Raw genomic sequence first — 22,976 nt, 5'->3', positions numbered from 1 at the left:
AAAACATATTTGGGGTATACCAAAGAGTCTATTTGCTGTTACACAGGGGAAAAATAAGGAAAGTGTGATAGATAAATCTGGAAAAGCAACTTATATTTTGAATATGGAGGGCCTTGAATACCAACTGTGGAAGGGAGAGAGAAGCTCAAATCTTAGGGCTGTCTCCAGGAGAACTGAGTTTGATCATCTGAATTTACCAGCCTCCCTTTGAATCTGTACTTTGTTCTCAGGAATTCCTCCTTCCTTCTCTTCCTCTAGTCAATATTTGTTGCACTCTTAAGTTTATGATGTGGTCCACTGAAAATCTACAAAGTTTCCTATCTGTCCAATCATACTTTAACAAAATTAAATGAATGTCAAACCATGCTGCCTTTTAATTTTTTTTTTTTTTTTTGCACTGGTGTTAAATAGCATTAGTTTAATTAAGGTTCACTGGAGTGGGGCTGTCAATCTTCTATAATTTCCTTACTTTTTGGCTGACTTGAATTCTATCACTAATTCTAGTTTAATACTTGTTATCACTTCAACTACATTACTCTGTCCAAAAAAATTTATGGAGTATCTACTGGACTAGGCACTTTAGAAAGTGTGAGAAAAGTTTATGTCACAGAACTTCTCCTAAAAGACCATAATCTTACACATGACGGATGGACAGTACAATCATCTTTTGATATCTACAAGGGACTCATTCCAGGATCTGCACAGATACCCAAATCTACAGATGCCTAAGTTCCTTACATAAAATGCTATAGTATTTGCACATAACCTAGTTACATCCTCCTGCATACTTTAAGTCATCTCTAGATTACTTAAAATGCCTAATGCAAGGTAAACGTTATATAAATAGTCGTAATTCTGTGTTGTTTTTATTTATATTAATTTTATTATCATATTGTTATTTTTAATTTTTTCAAATATTTTAAATCCAAGTTGCATGTTGATTGAATCCGCAAATGTGGAACCCATGGATTCAGAGGGCTGACTGTACTCATAAAATTATTTGAGAGTGGTGCAATCCTGCCAGTGAGTTTGCCACCAAGAAGAGAAGACTTAAGTGACTAAATCTGTAATATAAGGATAGATCCTGGGTGGTTAGGAAGGGTCAAGATCATAGTTAAAGGTCCAGAGAAAGAGGGATTTTGAAGTAAGTGAAGGGAAGGAAAGAGAAATGCCTAAGAAATAGCACGGGTAAAGGTTCTGGAGTACATGGAATCCCAGGGCAAAAGAAGAAAGTTCTTGTATTGTACAACCTCTGTGAAAAACAGTGTGGCGATTCCTAAAAGATCTAAAAATCGACCTTCCATACGACCCTGCAATCCCCCTACTGAGAATATGCCCGGAGGAACTCAAATCACTCTATGAAAAAGTTATCTTCACATGCATGTTTACTGCAACATTATTTACATTAGCAAAAACATGGAACCAACCATGCTGCCCATCAAAAGAGGACTGGATTAAAAAAATGTGGCATAGGGGCACACCTCATCAACAAGGGTAACTGTATAATTAACATTTGTATACCTAACCCTGAATGTACCCCCACATCTTTAAGATTTAAAAAAAAGAGAAAAAATAAAATGTACTAGCAAGAGGAAAAAAATATGGTACATATACACGATGGAATATTATGCAGTCATAAAGAAGGATAAAATTATGAACTTCACAGCCACCTGGATGGACTTAGAGTCTATAATACTGAGTGATCTATCACAGAAACAAAGAACTGAGTACCACGTGTTCTCACTTATAAGCAGACCTTGAAAAATTATCATAACACTATAAGAAAGGGATTGGCAGTGGTGAGAAACTGCCAGGCGGTGGGGGAGGGGGGTGGAATTGGCAGTAGTGGAAAACTGCCAGGGAAGGGGTGGGTGGGATTGGCAGTAATGGGAGACTGCCTGGGGGTGGGGGGGGGGGAGAGCACATCTCATCAACAAGGGAGCTGCATAATGAACATTTGTATACCTAACCCTGATTTGTACCCCCACATCTTTAAAATAAAAAATTAAAATAAATTAATAAAATTTGAGCAAAACATTTTTTTTCAAAGCAAGCTACTTTCTTGACTAGAGTAAAGCATGCAGGGAGATGAAGTCAGCTGGATAAGGTAGGCACCGAGGTAATGAGCACCTTGATGTCAAATAGGGCTGGTCATCAGGTGGACTACAGAGTGAGCATCTCTTCCTGTTTGGTAAAGTATGGAGCTTGCGGAGATGATTTTTTAATTATTATTATAGAGATGTGGGGTACAGATGAGGGTTAACTACATACGTAGGCTACATGCAAGTGAAGTTTAGGCTTCTAACTTGCCCTCACTCCCCCTGGTAAAGGACCAGGTGACGAAGTACCCTTTGTTTTATCACATGCTCTCCTTCTCCTCCAGCAGTGCCCAGAGACTGCCGATCCCTCCCTTGTGCTAATGTGATTAGTGTTCACTTATGAGTGAGGACATGCGGTATTCTGTTCTTAGTTTCTGTGACAGTTCACTTAGTATGATGGTCTCCAACTGCATCCAAGTTGTTGCAAAGGCCATGATTTTGTTCTTCTTTATGGCTGCATAATACCCTATTGTGTATATGTACCACATCTTATTTATCCAGTCCACTTTCCAGGGGCAACAGGGTTGGTTCCATGTTTTTGCTATTGTGAATATTACGGCAATAAACATGTATGTGCAGGTGTCTTTTTTGTAGAACGATTTATATTCTGGACATATTCCCAGGAGAGGAATTGCTGGATCATATGGAATTTAGTTCTTTTGGGAATTGCCACACTGCTTTCCACAGACATTGAACTAGCTTACATTCCCACCAGCAGTGTAGACGCATTCTCTTTTCTCCACACCTGTGCCAGCATCTGTTGTTTTTTGATATATTAATGATAGCCATCCCTACCTTAGGTGGTATCTCATTGGAGTTTTTGTTTGTTTATTTGTTTTTTGTTTTGTTTTGTTTTTCGAGTTGGACTCTCACTCCATTGCCCTGGCTGGAGTGCAGTGTCATGTTCACGGCCACCCCAGTATCAACTTGCTGGGCTCCAGCGGTCCTTCTGCCTCAACCTTCCAAGTAGCCAGAACTACGGGCACTCGCTACCATGCCAGGCTAATTTTTTTAATTGTAGAGATGAGGTCTCACCAAGTTGCCCAGGCTGTTCTAGAAACCATGGGCTCAGGCATTCCCCTCACCCCAGTCTCCCAAAGTGCTGGGATTACAGGCTTGAGCCACAGCATCGGTCTCATTGTAGTTTTGATTGGCATTTCTCTGACGATTAGTGAGACTGAGCAGTCTTTCATGTCTGTTGGCTGCTTGTATGTCATCTTTTGAGAAGTGTCTGTTCATGTCCTTTGCTCACTTTTTAATGGGGTTGTTTGGTTTTTTCCCTTCACTTCACTTGAGTTCCTTGCAAATCCTGAATGTTAGGCCTTTGTCAGATGCATAATTTCCAAATATTTTTTTCCCATTCTGTGAGTTGTCTCTTTACTTTTTTTGTGGAATTTTTTTGCGGTGCAAAATCTTTTCATTTTTATCAGGTCCTACTTGTCTATCTTAGCTTTTATAGCATTCACTTTGGGGATTTGGTCAAGAATTCATTTCCTACTCCAATGTATATGAAGATATTTCCTACATTTTCTTCGAGGATTCTTATAGTTTGAGGTTTTATGTTTAGGTCTCTGATCCATCAGAGAGGAAAGATAGATACTCTCTAATCCAGAAATTCTCTAGGGAAGAAATGTCACTTGTCCACTCAAGTTTTTGACCCTGGGAGGTCACAAGAGGCATATAGAATTTCAGATCACTATGCTGAAGGGGCTTATGTGTATAGAAAATGTCTCAAGTCTCAACTTGAGAAATGAACACCCTAAGGAGATCAAGGGGGAGCGGTGCCTGACTGGGTCTTGCTGGGCTGGGGGGCTAAAGGGAAACTAAGAGAGAAAACAGAAACATGTCTACCACCTTGGAACTTTGCCGCTAAAAATTTATTTCAGATTTTCCCTATGTCTGGCAGCCTAAAATATAGGTTTAGGTGAGCTTTGCACGGAGGTTGCCAATTCGACAGATCTGGAAGGTGAAGTCTTCCTTTTATTCTAAGCTTAACAGCAGCCTTAACTGTCAGAGCAGCGTCACACCCTGGGATCCCACCTAGAACATCCTCACCTTGGCCTTCGGGGTCTTCCTTGTCTCATGAGGAAGGTGGAAGTCTGAGCCAATACGATGCTTGAGGATGAAGCTAATTCCCCCTGAAGTAGTGAGTTCCCCATCATTGGAAGTTTCCAAGCAGAGAACCACTTTGCAGGGATATTGTCAAGATAATTCATTCATCTGCTGGATGATCAGAATGACAATGCATAGGAATCTTGCCTAAGATCCCACAGCTAATAAGTGATAAAGTTAAGACTTGAACCAAGCTTGTCTAATTCTATGATCCACACTCTTTTACTTTTAAACTTTTTATTTCCAGAAAAGTGCACTAAAACCCACATGCTTCACAACAATACCAACTGAAAGTGGCTTCTTTATATCCCCCTTACTGCTCTTTTATAATCCCACTGCTAAAGATGAAGGTGCCTTTGGTTTCTGACCTTTCACTGAAGCAGGAAGGGCTCAGGATTAAGTTTCGTTTACACTCGTGTATGAGTTTCATGGCATCAGGATACATATCTAAAGGCAAAGGTGAAAATCGAATAAGAGCAGAAAACACCTCTCTATGTAACACCAGATTGCTGAGGCTGAGCTGCAAAGCTCATGCAAAAACTAGCACATGACCCCATGGGCCAGAGAGCAAACTCTAGGACCCTGGAACACCAGAAGGGAGAGCCAGTTTGCAACCCAGTCTGCCCCCACTGGGTCACTAAATGATTTCAGGCAGGTTCCTTGGAAGATTGGAGCTTTTGAATTGTAAGAGACCTTAGCCCAAATACAGATTTTCATCAGTTATGCTCTACAAAATTGTAGAACTCACAATTTATCCGGCAAATATTCATTGTGGACCTGCTATGTGCCAATAGTGAGCCAGGAGAAGCCTTCAGGACTGCTAGAAAGGGGAAGGAGGAAAAATGGGGCCACAATGTCCCCTGATCGTCACCTCTTCAGTTGCGCCACCCACCATTACTGTCTGTGTGATATTGGTATTGCAGTTAAGACTCATTCTGAAGAGGACACTTCATTCCTTAAATTCCTTTAGACAAAAATGTTGTATTCCAACACTGTCATTTGACAGATGATAAAGCTCCAAAAGATAAAATGATGTGCCAAGGTCCAGCCATCATTGCTAGCTTGTGGCCATGTGCAAGTGATGCGACATCACCCCGATGCTTCTACCATGCTAAGCCACAATTCCCACATATCTCTGTGATGGAGGAATGGGAACAGATCTTCTCTAGTGATCTTGTCCAAGGCCAAAGTGTTTTCATTTTCTGAAATTCTTGAACTCTCGCTATTTGGTCAGTATTGTCCTTAGTCGTGCAGAAATCATGGCCCTCAAGTCCTTTCTCTCTGTTTCTCTGTGCCCTTTGTACTCAGGCTGGGGAACAGTCAAGAACACTGGATTTTTTTTAATCATGTTAAGTTTACACCCTGAACCTTAGGGAAACCAGAAGGATGAACAGGTTGCAGCAATTACCTGTATTTCGTGAGTGCTCAAGGTACCAAGGGCTTGAGAAGCTGGAGCCCATTTCACATTGAATATGTTTGGTCAAATGTGTATGTCGCAAACATCTTTTTCCTTTCTGTAGTTTGCATTCTCACCCTTTTCATGTCTCTGCTCTAGAAGATCTAGGACATCCTAGAAAGATATTTGTATATTTCACATTAGGAATCATGGCCTCACAAGTATCCTGTAATGGTTAGTAAAGGACAGGCCTGACTGAACATGAAGGGACTGACTGATCGAATCTCTGCTAGTTGCCACTGCCTAGCTGTGTTCTTGGGCATGGGACCTAACTTCTCTGGACCCCAACTTTCTCATTTGTACGACAGTTCCAATAACTCCCATATCACAGTGATGTTGTGATGATTAAGTGGTATGCAAAGATTCTAGTACAGGGTTGACTATATAGTAAGCTTTCCATAAATAGCAATGCTATTATTATACTTTTAATCTAATTTATCATCTCCAAGAAGCCTGGGAAGCTTCAGAATGAGTCTTATTTTATTTTTGTAATGTTGCTATTATATACATGAACATAAAAGAAACAATTTTTTACATTTCTTCTGGAGCTGCACTCCAGGGATTTGCTACCGATGGTGGGAGGGGGAGGAAGAGAAGAAAGGAAAGGGGGAAGAAGAAGGGGAAGGAGGAGAGAGAAAGAAATAGGAAAGGTGTGGGAGAAAGAACTTGCCTTGTTATTTCATTCTCTATATACAAATAAACTCTGTGACCTCTAACTTTCCCAAACTCTTTTTACCAGAAGAGAATCAGAATCGAGTCTAGAGCTTGTTACCTTTTAACTTCCCAATCAAGCACATGAGTTACCTTCCGAGGTCACAAAGTGGCAGGTCACAGATGAAATTTGTGTGACCTAGATTTCTATTTCTTAAACAGACTTTAATTTTTGAAAAACTTGTTGCTAACATTTTTAAATGTCAAGAATTTTATTTGAAATCTAGGTTTCTATCTTTTCTCACTTTTAACTTTCTTAAATTATAAAATCTGACATACGTGCTCAAGGCAAAACCATGTAGCTCAGTGATGTATCACAAAGTTAACACCCAACCAGGTCCAGAATTACAAGATCGCCACCCTCAGGAACTCCCTTGCACCCATTCCCAGCACCATATGGTGTGAACCTCTATCCTGACGCCACAATAACATCTTTGTTTTTCTTTGTAGATTTGCCACCTAAGCTTGCATTCCTAAATGTTGCAGTTTAATTTTGCCTACTTTTTGGAATGCATAAAAGGAAATCATGTAGTATCTTTGTGCGTGGATCTGTTTTCCTTTGTTCAATATTGTACTTACAGGATTCATCCATGTTATTGTATATGGGTGTAGTTTACTCGTTTTCCTTCCTATATAGGATTCTGTTATATGAGTGTGCTACAACTTAGTCGTCCATGATCCTACTGTTGATGGACATTTGGGCTGTTTACATATTTGAATAATGAGTCTATAAGTATTCTTGTGTGTGTGTCTTTGTGCACATGGGCACACGTTTCTGTTGGATATAAACCTAGGAGTGGTATGTGAATGTTCAGCTTTAATAGATACTGCCAAACAGTTTTCCAAAGTAGCTGTACCAATTTACACTCCCACCATCAATATGTGATGATTCCCCTTGCTCCAAATCCTCTCAGACACTTGGGATTGTAAGTGATTTTAATTTTAGCCCTTCTGGTGGGGGTGTAGTGATAAGTCATCATGGCTTTAGTTTGTATTTCTCTTAATTATTCGTGAGGTTTTGCTTCATTTCATGTGCTCATTGAAATGTTGATGATATGCTTTTTAAAGTAATAACAGTTTATACCTTTTGCCCATTTTTCTACTAGGTTGTCTGTCCTTTTCTTATTGATTTCTAAGTGTTATAGATGTGAGTCTTTGGTCAAATGTGTATGTTGCAAACAACTTTTTCCTTTCTGTCGCTTGCATTTTCACTCTGTCCATGGTATCTTGTGACATACAGGATAGAAATTGTTCATTTCAGTGCAGTTCAATTTATCAATTTCTTCCCTTATGGATAGTTTAATATCCTGTTAAGAAGATTTTACCTACCCCGAGGTAAAGAATATATTCTTCTGGATTACTATTGGTGGCTTTATGTTTTCCCATTTAGATTAATGATCCATCAGAATTGACTTTTGTGCATGATGTGCTTATAGGGGTCCAGAATCTCTTTTTTATATAGATATCTGATTAACAGCATTATTTATTGGAAAGATCATCCTTTCTTCACTGAACATCAGTGGCATCTTTGTCATAAATCAAATGACCAAGTATGTGTTTCCTTTCTTTTCTATTCTGTCTGTCCATTTGTTTCTCTTAGGTCTTAGATTTAACCTAAGCCTTGATGTCTAGGACAGGAAGTCTTTTCACCTTATTTGTTTTTCAAAATTGTTTCCATTGTTGTTAGGCCTTTCCTTTACATTTTCATACAAATTTTGAAATCAGCATGTCAGATTCCAAATAAACCTACAGAAATTTTAATTGGGATGGCATTTAATTTACACACCAGTTGGGAGAATTGATATCTTTACAATACTGAGTCTCCCAAAATATATTGCTCCAATTATTTCGGATTTTTATATTTTTTTCAGTAATATTTTATATTTTTCAGTACAGAAATATTCCACATAGATTTATTTTCCAGGTATTTAATATTTTTGATATTATAAAAAGTATCTTTAAAACCATTATAATTGTTTGGTGCTGGTGTATGCAATAGAAATACAAATGATTAATTTTATACTGATTTTATGCCCCATGACCTTGCTAAGTTAACTTAATGCTAGTATTTTTCTGTAGTGTTTTTTGGGGCTTCCTATGAATACAATCCTGTCATTTATGAATAAGGACAGCATTATTTTTTCCTTGCCAACTTGATCATGATACCTCCTGTATTATGTTTGCTAATATTTTAAGACTTTATCATCCTAATTATGAAATAAGAACCTGTAATTTTCTTCTAATGTCCTTGTTTGATTTGGTATTGGGGTTATGCTAACATCAAAAGGAGAATAAGGAGGTGCTCCCTCTTTCTGTTCTCTGGAAGGATTTGTATAAGGTGGATGGTATTTATTACATATTTCATAGAACTCAGAAAGAGATAATCCGGGCCTGGAGAGTTTTGGGGGTTTTGTTTTGTTTTGTTTTGTTTTTGTAGAGCTTTAAGTGTTTTTAAAAGGTACAGTACTAGGCAACTTTTTCTTCTGTGGCAGTTTTGATAAGATGTATTGTTTTAGGAATTTGTTCACTTCATCTGTATTTTCAGGTATATTGTCGTAATTTTGTTCATAATATCCTCTTATCTTTTTTTAATGTGTGAAGGATTTATAATACCACATTTTATGCTCCTGACATTGGGGTTTTTTGTTTGTTGGTTTGCTTTTGCTTGTTTACTCTCACAGTTTCTCTCAAATTCTTCAGGGATTGGTTTTGACTTTGCTGATCTTTTCTATTGAACATTTATTTTATTAATTTCTACAGATAGAATAGAAAAGAAAGGCTAGGTCAGAACCACGCATACTTGGTCATTTGATTTCGGAATTTCCTTCTTTTTTCTTTATGTTTAATTTATAGAATTTTTTCCCAAATTCTTAAAGTGGCTGCTTAGCTCATTGATTTTTTTATAACTTTCCTTCTTTGATAATATGTGCATTTGTAAAGCCATACATTTTCCTCTAAAGATAGGTTTAACTGCATCATTATGTTCTTGCTTCTTCTGTTGGATATAGAGTTTACATTGTAGTTATTTTCTGTCAGTACTTTCAAACTGTGACTCAGAAGCATCAGCTATCAGTCTTATTGTTAATCTTTTAATAGTAATCTGTCTGCCAACCTCCCTCACTCTGAGTGCAGAGTCTCTTTGTCTTTGGATTTCAGTAATTCTGCTGTGCTGCACTTAGGTGTGATTTCTTTTTATTTAATCTGCTTTGGGTACATTAGACTTCTTGAATTTGTATCTTGATGTATTTTATTAGGTTTAGAAAACTTCTAGCCATTAACTCTTCAAATATCACGTCTATGTTTCCCTCTTCCTTTTCTTCCTATGACCTTCCATTTATAAGGATGTTAGGGCTTCTTGCTGTAACTTCTGTGTCTCCCACATTTTTTCTGAATTTTTCATCATAATTCTCTTTATGTCCTTTAATTCTCTTATTTTCTTCTGGTCTATCTTGAAGTTTGCTAATGGTCTCTTTAGCTGCATTCAATCTCCCATTATGTCTGTCTATTAAATTTTGGAAGCTGTTCGTTGTACTATTAAATTTGGGAATTTTGTTGTTGTTTTACATGCTTTTCAGTTCTAGGATAAAATTATCAATTCTTTCATTCATCTCCTGGAAGATAGTAAGCATAGTTGACTATAAAATCTATGCCTTATGTGTCTAATTACCCCAAACCTTGAACCTCTGTGGATCTGTTCCTATTTTCTCTGCTTTTCTGGTCATCTTTATGTATGCTGTCTTATCTTCTGCTGTAACTGGTATTTATTATTTTGTTCTGGGCATTGTATTTGCATAAGTGTTTTTGTGCAACACAAAAATAATTTTGGGCCTAGGATGATGTCATCTTTGTCCCTAGAGAATATGTTTGCTTGCTGCACTAGCAACCCATTATCACTTCAATCCATTTTCAGGGGCTGAGATGATTTGAAGCTAAACTGCAGTGTCTACAAGTCCCTGGCTATTTCCAGTTCAGTCTTACTTCTACTGGGCAGCCCTTCTGGGTTTTGGCCTAAAGTGACCAGAGTTGAACAATCTCTCTCACTGTCACCACCACTTTTTGGTCCTAAACTCCAAATCCCGTCTTATGTTTCTAGTGCCTCCTCTTAGTTGTTTAATTGATGCCTCTGGAATTGATAACTGTCTCCAGAGCACAAATAGCTCCAAACGCAAGGATCACCTCCCTGGCTTCCTCCATTCCTAGATCCTGGCCCTCTTATTTCTTACTCTCTTGTTAGCTTCCTATATCTTCAAGCAGATTTTTAAATATTTTATCCAACTCTTCTAGTTGTCCCCTTGGGAGCGTTGTTCCAAATCACATAGACTCTCATTAACACAAGAGAAAGTTCTGTGCCTTATCTTGAAAAATTGTCAGACATGTCCACAATGAGCTGATGCTGGGCAGTGGCTTCTCCCTTTAGCTGAGGCATGCGTTCTCCCATAGTGTCCTGCCAGCCCTCTCTCTCCTCACAGTTGCCTAGTCACTTGGGCTAATGAGTGACTAGTCTCAATTTGGAATTGAGACTCTCTTAAAAAATCCTTTTTAAAACAAAAGCAGAAGATGCACATTTCAATAATGTACTACTTGATCATCCTAGGTTTATTTCTTCTAAATTTGGCATGGTATTCTTTGTAAATGAAGGTCAGGTATTTTATCATTTTGCTGGGGAAGAGCCCCTAAAGGTTATATGGGGCTGGTATTATTCTACTCTCTGTGTTCCTGCATTATCTGGAATGTTTAGTGGGCCCAGGGCTCCCCTATGAGGATAGACTGCCAGAATGCCTTGCACTGCAGAGTGTCTGCACAGAGAGCTAGATTTCTAGTCTCAGTTGTGATGTGAAAGCAAGACAGGGTTGAATGGAGGCTCAAAAGTAGGGTGACTTACAAACAGAAGGTGTATATCTCCCAGGAGTCGAGTGTCCACTTTCAGAACAGCTGCCAATATGAGTGCTAACACCCTCCAGGATGCCAAGCAGAGTGACAGCAAAACCACAGAAAGTGGGACAGAAGGTAAAACTCTCCCTACCAGTGATCAGGAGACTAGAGAGTTCAGAATAGACTTTGTTGAATGTTTTTGGAATGGAGGAAACCCTACAAAGATTTCCAGATTCCCTGGGGAAGACAGAAGTGTGTGCTCTTCAACCAAAAAAAAAAAATGAACTGCTGTCCTTTGTTCAATCTAATTCAGTGAAAAATGTCTGAGTACAGTGGCTGTATGCAAAATAATCTCTGCCTTCAGGGTTTCCCCTAATCGCAGTTGAGAGTTTTGTCTCAAGAGCTGGGCTTCCAATCCCAAGTCTGCTATTTACTGTGTTAGCATTGTGACCTTGGGCAAGCTATCTGATTTCTCTGTGCTTCAATTTTCCCATTTATAAAATGGAAATAACGGTGATAGCTATCTCAAAGCATTGTTGTGAGGATTTTTAAAGTAAAGTATGTAGCATCTCACTCTTGGAGATTGCCTGCACTCCTCTCTCTTGGGTATGCACTTTCAGTTCAAATTAAAGCTCTTTCCAGCTGGGCTCGGTGGCTCAGCCTGTAATCCTGTGCCTTTGGGAAGCTGAGGTGAGTGGATTGCGGGTTCGAGACCCGCCTGGGCAGAGAGACCTCATCTCTACAATTAATCAAAAAAAAAAAAAAAATCAGCCGGGCGTGGTAGCGCATGCCTGCAATTCCGGCTACTCGGAAGGCTGAGGCAGAAGGATCGCTGGACGCCAGCAGGCGATGCTGCGGTGGCCAGAAGCGGCCACTGCACTCCAGTCTGGGCGACCGAGTGAGACTCCAACTCAAAAAAAAAAAAAAAAAAAGCTCTTTCCTTTACTCTCTGAAGAAAATAAATAAATAAATAAACATAATGTATGTAAAGTACCTAGAACAGTGACTGGCACATAGAAACACTCAAATAAAAACTGCATGTATGATTAGTTTTGTTTTGTTATTACAATCATATAATAATACTTAACATGTTTATCTTGTGTCTCTCAAAGCCCTGGGTTTCTTATCTTGGTTCTGGACTCTTCATTTAAAGTTCTGAACAGACTGTCTTCAGCCGGTTGGATGGTTCATACAGGCTGTCTAACTTTCTTAATTGGATACAGGATTATGTTGGGGATTTCCAAATCTTACTGCTCATTTCAGAAAGCATTTGAAAGCATAGAGTCCTAGGATTTATCCACAGAGATTCTGATTTCGTAGGTCTGGAGTGGGGCCTAGGATACTGTTTTTTAACAAGCTTGTCCATGCTTATAATATGCAACCAATTTGGAATGACTGAATTCTGATGGCCTGGTACCGAATATTAAATATCCAGAGCCAATTGTTAAATAATCATGAATCTTACAAACTGACTGTTAAACCATCAGTAGTTCTCAGTTATGGTGGGAATATTTATACCATGGAAACTGACAAATTCTACATTGTTTTTGTTTTGTTTTGTTCCTCTGGAGAGTTGGTTTACTATCATACCCCTGGAACAATCTTCCTAGCCCCTAGAATTTAGAGTATCTCTGTCTGACCATCCTTTGCTTATGAATTAGAAATGTCACTGTTCTCTGTTATTTGATTGATTGAGGCTTAAATCCCACAGCAGTGGGCATGCCTATGGATGACAGGGCTTTCAGCTGGATATCTCTGAAACCATAATCAAGTTCTCCATCATTACTCCATTGCAAGGTGGAGGCAGAGAACTGGTGGCCCAAGGGTAGCCCCAGCTCAAGGATGCATAATAGTTGACCTTATTTGCCAAATATCTAAATCAATTAAAAACTAAAGTATGAGGCAGCTTTTAAAAAATTGTGAGATTACACATAAAAATCTAGATTCTCAGCTTCTCTTTTAAAAAAAAGTTGAAAGATCTGGACCTGCTTTTTACTTGACAAAGTTTGGCTGAAACCCAGTGAGCACTGGCAGGGGAAAGGCGTTCTCTCACCTGCTCGTTTGTTCATTTATGCTTCCTGCCTGGCCTCCGAGCTTGCAGCTCCTCAAGATTGGAAAGCAGTGTGCTCTGTCAGAAAAGGTGCCAGACTGGGGCTTAGGAGATGGGGTTTGTAGTCATGACTCTGTTTTTAACTCATTGTGTGACGTTGATCAAGTCATTCTCCCTGTCTGAGCCTCAGTTTCTCATTTGTTGGATAGTAGGCTTGCCTTGTCTGCTTCTCAGTAATGTTATTGGGAGGGTCTGAGATGGGGGAGTGTAAGCCCTTGACTACAGCTATGGAAAAGGAAGGAATTATTGCTAAACACCAATTCCTATTTTCTGCCACTGGCACTGGGGATAAATGATCTAGGAGGAGGTTCTGACAGGAGAAAATCTTTGAATGCTGGAATGCTGAAGATGGACAAGGAGAGAGTGTCCCATGGTGAGAAATGCACACAAAACAGAAATGCTAGTGAACTTGCTCAATCTGCAGTGTTCTTAAAGGAATTTTGGAACATGAGAATTTGAAGGTGATATTAGCCACCCCCATTTCACATAAAAGAAAAGGAACATGGGCTTGGGAATCGGATCTGCATAGAAATTTCAGCAACATGGGTCTTTGTACAAGTTACTTAACCTCTCTGAGCCTCTGTTTCCTCATGTGTAAAATGGATGTATTAGACTCTACCTTGTAATGCATTGTGAAGTTTCAGTGAAATAATGTGTAAGTACCTGAGACATATTGTAAATGTCCAATAAATGGCAACTGCTGCTATTAACTCAAATCAGGCATATGCTAATTGAACCACTGGCAAATAGGGAAGTCATTAAGAGAATAAAATGTATTGCTAGTGGATATTTCCTTACCAGGAAATAACTTTTCCTAAATCAGAATGGGCTCCCTTTACTTCCCATTGCTTGGAAGAACCTCAAATCAGTATTTTCTCCAGCATTTGCTGCGAGCTTTGTAAGATACCCAGCCACACACATACCCATATCAGCAGCAAGTCCTGAGAGCCAGAGGCAGTATTAACATTATAAAGTATTTGCACAGCTGGACCAGTGTGTGCTTCCCCTTCCTAAGCCCTTAAATCATAGCCCCACTCAGTTGGGAAAGAGAAATCTGGGCCCAAAGAACACTTATTTATTTTTGATTTTCTCTGCCGAGCGTGCTTCTTTCTACAGCTGCATCTGAATATCAAGGCTAGAAGTGCTCAAGTTCCTCTGGGCTCCAGGAGGCTGGAACAAATTAGCATTCTTGGAGTCAGTCCTTTTTGGACTTAAGCTCTTTTTTCTTTTCCTCTCCCAATAAAATTTTCTGTTCCAAAGAGTACTTTCTCAGTCACTCCTTTCCTAATGCAATTCTGTTTGATTTGCACCGAGCAGCTCCTGAAAGGAGACACTGAACCGTGCCTCCGCAAGCATTTCAATTCCTCAACACCAGCTTTCAGGCAGGAGCTGTTCCAGGTGTATCTTTATAGCCAGTAATCATACATTTAACCAAAATGATTGACACGGCATTTTCTCTTCTCTCCATCGTTTCTAGCCCATTCGTCTTATTTGTCTTCCACGGAAAGGTTCCCCCAGTTTGGGCTCCTGCCAAATCAGGAAACATTCAAACGCATGCAGAAGTCAAACACACCTACGCACACACAGACATCAGGGGTACTGAATCTGCACCCGAGTTGAGTCTTCAACATTTTACCTCTAGACTTCACGTCTCCACTGAAGTTTCAGTCAAGCTATCTCTCTCTCTTTCTTGCCTCCCTCTTTCCCTCCTTTTTTCCCTCCCTCCCTCCACTTCTTTATTTCCTTCCTGCTTTTCCCAGAAACAGCCTCTTTTTATGGTTAGTCATCCTAGTGCCTCACATTCTTCAGCCTTAAAGGGGTCTGTGAGAGGTTCTTATGCAATCCTTTTGCTTTCATTTTGGAAAACCAGTGGGCCAGAAAGGAAACCAGGTGTCATCCGTGCCTTTCCTTTGCCCTTGAAAAAGCATTCTGGCTCCACAGCCCCCACCAGCCCTGTGTGGCCTGGAGTCTGCTATCTGCATCAGCTGCCTCTCCACCTGTCTTCACGCTGTAACCATGCAGGCTTTCACCCCAGCCTCAGGGCCTTTACACATGCTTTTTTGTCTGCTTGAACAGTCCTTTGCACATAGGGGCACACCCCTTTTCACCACTCGACCTCCTATTTATTCTTTAGGTCACAGCTCAAATGACACTTCTTAGACCTACCACACACCCTACCACCCTTTCCTGTTCCTTTTCTTCCTGATACTCATCATGATGTGTATTTATATAGGTATTTAATTGTTTAATTTATCTTCACTTATTAGAAAGAAAGTCTGGTAAGGACAAAGGCCTTATCTCATGTTCTCCTCCATTATTTTCTCAGAGCCATATACAGTGCCTGGTGTGTGATGGTAACAACAGTTATTAATTATAAAGTAATAATGTCTAACATTTATTGAACACTTGCTAGTTTCAGGCACCCTGTCCTATGATTTCTACACGTAGTGACTCATTTAATGATTACAACAACTATCCTGTGAAGTGAGCATGATTATTATCCCCACCTTGCAGATAAGGAAACTGAGTGCTCATTCCTTTCCCAAGGTCACAGAACTAGGAACTGGTAGAGTCAGGATTTGAACTCAGGTCTGTTTAACTCTGGAACAAACAACTATACCAAATGTATTCATCCCGTGATTTCAAGATCACTATCTATGGTCCAGGCCTGTGAGGGCTCCGAGAGTCTGCAGTATTAGAGGATGGGAATGGTTTCAAGATTATATGGCCGGAAAATGGCAGAGTTCACTTCTAACCCAGGCATTGACGCCAGAGCCTGAACCCTCAACCAGTCAATGCTGCTCCTCTGTTAAGCACTCCATTACTATTCATTGAGAAAATAAATGAAACGCACGCCTTAATCGATGAGTGGCAAAACCAAAATTGAAACCTAAATTGTTTGATTGATAATCCCTTCCTCTTTCCATGCAAACAGACAGCCTCTCAGGTACCACCAGAATGCAGCAGAAAGAGAAGATCAACAAATTGTGTTGCAGATAAGAACTATGGGAGGGGCCTTGTAATGCAGATCATAGAGTGATGTGGGTATCATCATTTAAGATTCAGGCAGGAACCAGTGACAATAGAAAAAACAGAGCCAACCGAAGAGGCCTTAAGTAAGGATTCAGATTCTCCAGAAACATCAAATGGGTTTACAGTTATTGTCACTAACACTCTTAGGTAATTCTTCTGCTCTGGATACCATTTTCCAGATCAGTTTTATGAAACTTTTGGTCAGAAATTTAGGATGAACACTCCAGAAGAATGCCTGGTTTACTTGCTCTGCGGCACCTTCCCCAGGACCTAGCTCATAGTAAGTGCTCAATAAACATCCATTTAGTAAATTCGTCAGAAATGTACATCAACAAATCCATCAGCAGTTATTTATTGGATAGTGTTATTAAGTCTGTACAGATCAAGACACAATGTGGCCCACAAGAAAAATGTCAGATTCCTTTTCATGGAGAGCTCATAAGTAGTAACAACTACCACTATTAATAAAAGGCATCATTATTGGGGACTTACTTTGTCCAGGTGCTGTGCTGTGCCTCTTTACATCTTATTAGATCATTTTCATACTTGCAACAACCTTAAGGTGGTGACGCTACTACTACTTACCTCCGTCGCCAGAGGTATAAAATTGGCATTTAAAGATGCTAATTCCTTTCCCAAGGACACAGAGCCAGGAACCGGTGGAGTCAGGATTTGAACTCAGGTCTGTTTGACTCTGGAACAAAGAACTATGCCAAATGTATTCATGCCATTATTTCGAGATCACTATGGGCAAAGCACATGAGGGCTATGACAGTCCGCAGTATTAGAGGATGGGAGTGGTTCAGAGGGAATAATGCAAGCAACACTCCTCCACTCTCTCCACGCCTGCATGTGCTGCTTACCGGGGTCTGAAATATTCCCACCCTCACCTGCCACAATCCTGTTTATTGCTTAGGTCTCAGATTCAGTGACACTTCTTCCTAGAAGTCTTCTCCAGCACTGTACAATTGGATTAATTGTTCCCTTCTTTATGCTTCCTGTAGACTCCCTGCCTATCTCCTGATATTTTTTTACCCACATTTTACTCACTTGTGTTTCTCACTCACTAGTCTTTGCATTCCTCCAGAAAAAGATTTTATTCTTCCAGGGCCTAACACAGTGCCTGGTATATAGTATGTCATTTAATAAAGATTTGTGGAATGAATGAATTTTGGGTAGAAATTGCCATCAGATGTATCCAACTAATATACAGCAAAATTCCAAAGAAGGAGTGCATTCTTGGATATCAGGAAAAAGGATTTCAGAAATGTTGAGTTGGGAGACCGTGCGGTTAGTAAGATTTCTGCCTCTGGTTGCTTGGACTGACTGTGTGAGCCTTGGGAAGTTATTTTTTCTCTCTGCACCTTTAAGTTTTTATCTGTATAATTAGGATAATGGGAACTGGGTTTTTGGGAAGTTGAAATGAGGTAACATTTAGAAACTCAAGTGCTCTGTTTTTTGTAAGTACTCAGATGTTTGCCATGGCTTTTGCTGCTGCTTGTTTTCTTGGCATTATTATTAGGGAAAGTTGGGAGAGTAAAGCATTTCAGGCAGAAGGACACTTCTGAGAAAAAGTAAAGCAATGTGAAGAGATCTCCTGCCCTCAGGGACAAAGACAGCTAAAATGACATTGGTGAGAAAGGCTGTAGATATTCAGGCCAAGAGCAAGATTCCTGTGAGCCGAAGCCTCAAATGCTCAGAGAATTAGTGAGTTGGTGAAATCATGCTCCATTCCTGTTTTTCTTTTTAATTTTTATTATAAAGATGTGGGGTACATTTCAGGGTTAGGTATATAAACATTGATCATGCAGGTACCCTTGTTGATGAGGTATGCCCCTCCCTCCCCCAGCAGTTTCCCTCAACTGCCAATCCCACCCCACCCCCCACAGTTTCCCACTACTGCCAATGGCTTTCTTGTAGCATTGTAATTGTTCAAGGTCACCTTATGAGTGAGAACATATGGAACTCAGTTCTATGTTTCTGAGATAAATCACTGAGTATGATCGACTCCAAATTCATCCAAGTTGCTGCAAAATTCATATATTTGTCCTTCATTATGGCTGCATAATATTCCATTGTGTGTATGTACCACATTTTTTTAATCCAGTCCAGCTTCAGTGGGCAACGTGGTTGGTTCCATGTTTTTGCTATTGTGAATAGAGCTGCAACAAACATACGTGTGCAGGTATCTTTTTTGTAGAATAGTTTGAGTTCCTTCGGGTATATTCCCAATAGGGGAATTGCTGGGTCATATGGAAGGTCAATTTCTCGTTCTTTTGGAAATCACCACACTGTCTTCCAAAGAGGTTGTACTAGTCTGTATTCTCACCAGTAGTGTAGAAGTGTTCCCTTTTCTCCACATCCTCACCAGCTATTAATGATGGCCATTCTTCCTGGGGTTAGGCGGTGTCTCAATGTGGTTTTGATTTGCATTACACTGATGATGAGTGAGGCTGAGCACTTTTTCATGTGTCTGTTGGCTGCCCGTATATCTTCTTTTGAGAAGTGTCTACATTCCTGTTTTTAAGAGCTGAATGTATGTGCCTGATGGCTATGTCTTTCCACTAAGTACACAGGCCAGATTCTCTGTAGTGACTGCCATCTTGTTCCCAGGAAGTAGATGAGTCAGCCATTTGGTCTTTGGGGAATGTGGGCTACTGATTCTTAATTCTTTCTGGGGAAAAGCAATGGGTCATCAGCCATCTTGTTTATCAGAAACATGGCACCCATTCCGCCTCTGATTCTAGCCATTGAGTCCTTTGCTAAGGTTGCCCAGCCCTAAAAGATTTGGGAAAAGATATGATTTGAAGTTTTGTGGCTAGGATTAGGGGGAGTGGGTGTATAAGATCCCTTAACTGGTCTCCTGCCTCTGATCTTCACTAGGCCTTACAGAAATAGCCAGTTAAAGTATATTTCAGAGTAGGCCATTCCTCTCCTTTCATATCTTTGGTGGGTCTCCATGGTCAACTCTTTATTTTTTAAATTTCCCATTTTTTCTACTTATTTCTCTTAAAGTCCTTCAGATGCACTATAAGCTCCTGTCACTTTAACATTCTGGCAGCACTACCCACCTTCCCTTCCCCCTCCAAAAACTCATGTGCATGCTATGAGTTTTTGTGCATGCTGATTTTGCTCAAACTATTTCTTTAATTTGGAATGCCCACTTCCTTTTATGACTATCAAGAGAGCCTGGATTTATGTGTGAGCCTGGATGTAATAACGACTGGAAAATAACATGGGATTATTGGTTTTTTGTATGTTGGTTTTCTTCCCAGAGATGACCTGTTTGATTTGAAATTTGGCTTAATGTTGTCTATTTGGCAAGAGTGGAATTGGACGGGCTAGAAATCTTTGTAGGGCTAGGATGAGGGACAGATCAAATCTAGACTTTCTAGTTAAGACTGTTGCAACCCATGGAGGTAGTTTGCATTTTATTCTACACACATTCCTATTTAACCAGCTTTCAGACTTTAAATAACCCCCAAATTTTTGAAAACTTCTACTATCTAAATGCAGAATAAAAAGTTTTCTAAACCAGGTGAAAGAATCACATAATTCTTGCATCCAGCAGGTAAATGCATGTTGACTGGATGTATAGATTAGAGTTGAGTGACTTAATGAGTTTGGCTATTGAACTGGTTAAAAACAGATGCCAGGTAAGAAAACAGCAGGTGGGTATAGACAGAAGGAGTGGGCCACGACTGCTGACAAGAAGGGAGGGTCCAGTGAAGACTTCAAGCTCACCAAGTATAAAGTAGTCTGGGAACCAAAACAAACAAACAAAAACAAACAAAACACCCTGCCACCACAGAAGTCCCCAAGGTGGTTATTACATGCACCAGTGCTCATGATTTAATCAGCAACCAGTTATTCTATGCTTGCTATGGACCAGTATTCATTCCAGGAAATCTAGGAAAAAGTACACAATGCAGTACCTAGCTCTGCAAATATTCATCATCTGTGACAATACTACACTGGCCAAGGGGAAAATGTGTATGGGAAGCTCTTTTTATAAAAGCAGAGGCATGTACCTATACTATTAGGAGGGGTTGAGTGCAATGTCTCATGCCTGTAATCCCAGCATTTTGGGAGACTGAGGCAGAAGGATCGCTTGAGGCCTGGAGTTCCAGACCAGCCTGGAGAATATACCAAGACTCTGTCTCTACAAAAAATAAAATAAGATAAAATTTTAGAGAGAAATAATTAGGAGGTTCTTCTCTTCAAAATGTTTAAAATTCTTTAGCCACTTACAAGACAAATTTGTTTAGTACAATTTCCTCAAAGATCCCATTTCCTGACAATGCTAATCATGGAGGCATTTCAGGATAATGACCTCATAAAATTCACATAACTGTCTGTCTCTGCAGACTTAGATAACACATAGTCATGACCTCACTTAGGTCAGGAACAGGGCTTAATAGCTTGATAGAACTATGGTAGGAAATACAGTGTGGTTTAAACGGTTTTCCCTCTTTCCTGTTGAGTCATTTAATGAAAGGCAGTATCTCATTTTACCTGAGTATTTTTTCTTCGAAAAGCCCACAGTGATGGGGCCGTGGCACATATGAGTCCTTAGTCAAAATGCTGGTTGAGTCCTGAGTTACATCAGGAACTCCCAAACTCATCCTTGTACTTAATTCATTTGAACATTTTTGATATTTCAGTTCATCAAGTCAGTCATTTAGAGTTGAGGAGTCTGAAGATCTTCCTCATTTTAGAAAGACTGGCATAGGGCATTTTCCCTGGGGAAAGACTTTCTCTACAAGAGAACTTCAAGAAGGAGAGCAGTTGGGTTCTGTGTCCCTTGAGAGACATGTGGGATAATCAGGCAATGACATTGACTTAGCCCGTGGTACTGGGGAGAAGGATGAATTTCTGTCTGAGAGGGAAAGAGAGATGAGAGATTGAGAATGAAGAATTTAAGAGTAGGAGAAGTCTTCTACAACTATTTGGCTTTCTGATCTCTTAAATTCTGAGGCAGGTCAGGGAAAACATGGTGAGAATGCTAAACTTGGAGTCAGGAAAAGGAAGTTCGCATGTTGGTTCTGCCTCTGACTAAGCCTCTCTGTGTGACCTTGAGGACATTCCCCAAGCCCCATCCCAGAGCATTTACTGCCTGCCTGTAGTATAAAGGAGTTACACTAGGTCTCTACATTTCTTCCACTCCTGGCATTCAAGGGTTCTGTAATAAGCTAAAACAAGAATTTTGTTTTTTAGTGCATGATACACAATGAAATGTTTACAGTGAAATGACCTATAAATTCTGATTAAATGTGAATTAGATGCAACTACAAAATGCAAAATTAGGGTGAAAATCATTACCCCTCTGTAGACCAGAAAGTATAATGTGGTTTCTTTGCAGTGTGAATAATTAATCTTGCACACGCTGAAATAAGCATTGGAAAACAGAGAGAAAATTAGACACTCTTCTCATGGGGGCTTTCTTCCCTTTTGGTGAGACCATTTCTTTCTATTTTTGCACCCTTGCTTTAAGAGGGGATAAATGCCCCCAGAGATTTCACTTGACACAGTGGAGCAAGCACTTGGAGCATCAGATCACCTGAGTGCACAAGCAATGATACCATCTGTGGAGTTCTTCACATGAATCCAGAGGACCTAAGTAGATATGGCCTCTGATCCATTGGGCATGGTGGGGAACACTTAGAGACATTTGTCCTGAGACAAAGGAAACTATATCTACTTGTTACACATGAACCTGAGCTGAGAAAATGCTTCCCGAGTCAAGGAATTCATGTTTACTGGGTGCCACAACTTGAGTTAGCACTTGCCATGTTTTTTTTTTTCTTATTTAATCCTCAGACTAAAAGCACCCTATCCAATTACAGTGTTTGATTTTCTGATTCCCATTTTTTTTATTAATGTGGAAGCTGAGTCTTGGAGGGGTTTAATAAAATCTTACAGTCTATAAATGGCACAAGTCAAGATTGAAATGTTCTCTGACTCCAGTGCTGGTTTTCTTCCACAACAGCATGTTGCCTTCCAGAAGTTCTAGCCCACTTATGTAGTAAGTCCTCACTTGTACCCCACAACTCTATAATAAATAAATAAATTTTAAAAATAAAATTAAAAAAAACTAAGAAATTTCTTAAAAAGACATACTTTTTTCTACCCTAGTTCTGCCTTTATTTGGCCATAAGTACTCAAAACAAACCAAATTTATATCTTAGTTTGTTCATTCTGTTAAAAATCACAAAACCAACAACCAACCAACCAACAAAAAAGTAAAACTATGACTTCTCTTCTTCCATGGTTTGAGGAGGGTCTTTACAAGGCCACAATTAATTGGGACTGGTGTCCCTACAGTCATGCAATGTGGTGCCCAAGACTATATGGGGTCCACATACATATGACCTGAAACCAAACGAAAATTGTATTATATACATGCAAATCTGTATTGTTTTAGAAAAAGTCTAAAGCTTTCTTGAGGCTCTCAGAAGAATCTATATCCCTAAATTTCTAAGAACCAGTAGGTTCATTATTGGGTCATTAAGTAACTAGTAGGTCTCTTTATGATGTGTTCTAGTTGAAAGCATCTGTAACCATCTGAAAGAAGTTAAGGTTT

The 22,976-nt window shown here is 39.7% G+C and overlaps 1 protein-coding gene across 1 annotated transcript in view; it reads left to right on the top strand.

Moving 5' to 3' along the window:
• Positions 1-11,318: 11,318 nt before the first annotated feature.
• LOC103273153 (glutamate receptor 1-like) overlaps positions 11,319-22,976 on the top strand; it is a gene marked incomplete at its 3' end in the record, with an annotated part of 50,893 nt that continues 39,235 nt past the window's right edge. Inside the window, exon 1 of the mRNA XM_008070584.1 lies at positions 11,319-11,385. Coding sequence (XP_008068775.1) covers positions 11,319-11,385 — 67 coding nt within the window. The remainder of the gene's footprint in view (positions 11,386-22,976) is intronic.

This window comes from Carlito syrichta, unplaced genomic scaffold, assembly GCF_000164805.1.
Source record: "Carlito syrichta isolate Samal-C Ts95f unplaced genomic scaffold, Tarsius_syrichta-2.0.1 Scaffold313788, whole genome shotgun sequence".
NCBI classification, from domain to species: Eukaryota; Metazoa; Chordata; class Mammalia; order Primates; family Tarsiidae; genus Carlito; species Carlito syrichta.
Note: the sequence above shows the minus strand (reverse complement) of the source record. Positions and strands in the feature narration are given on the sequence as shown.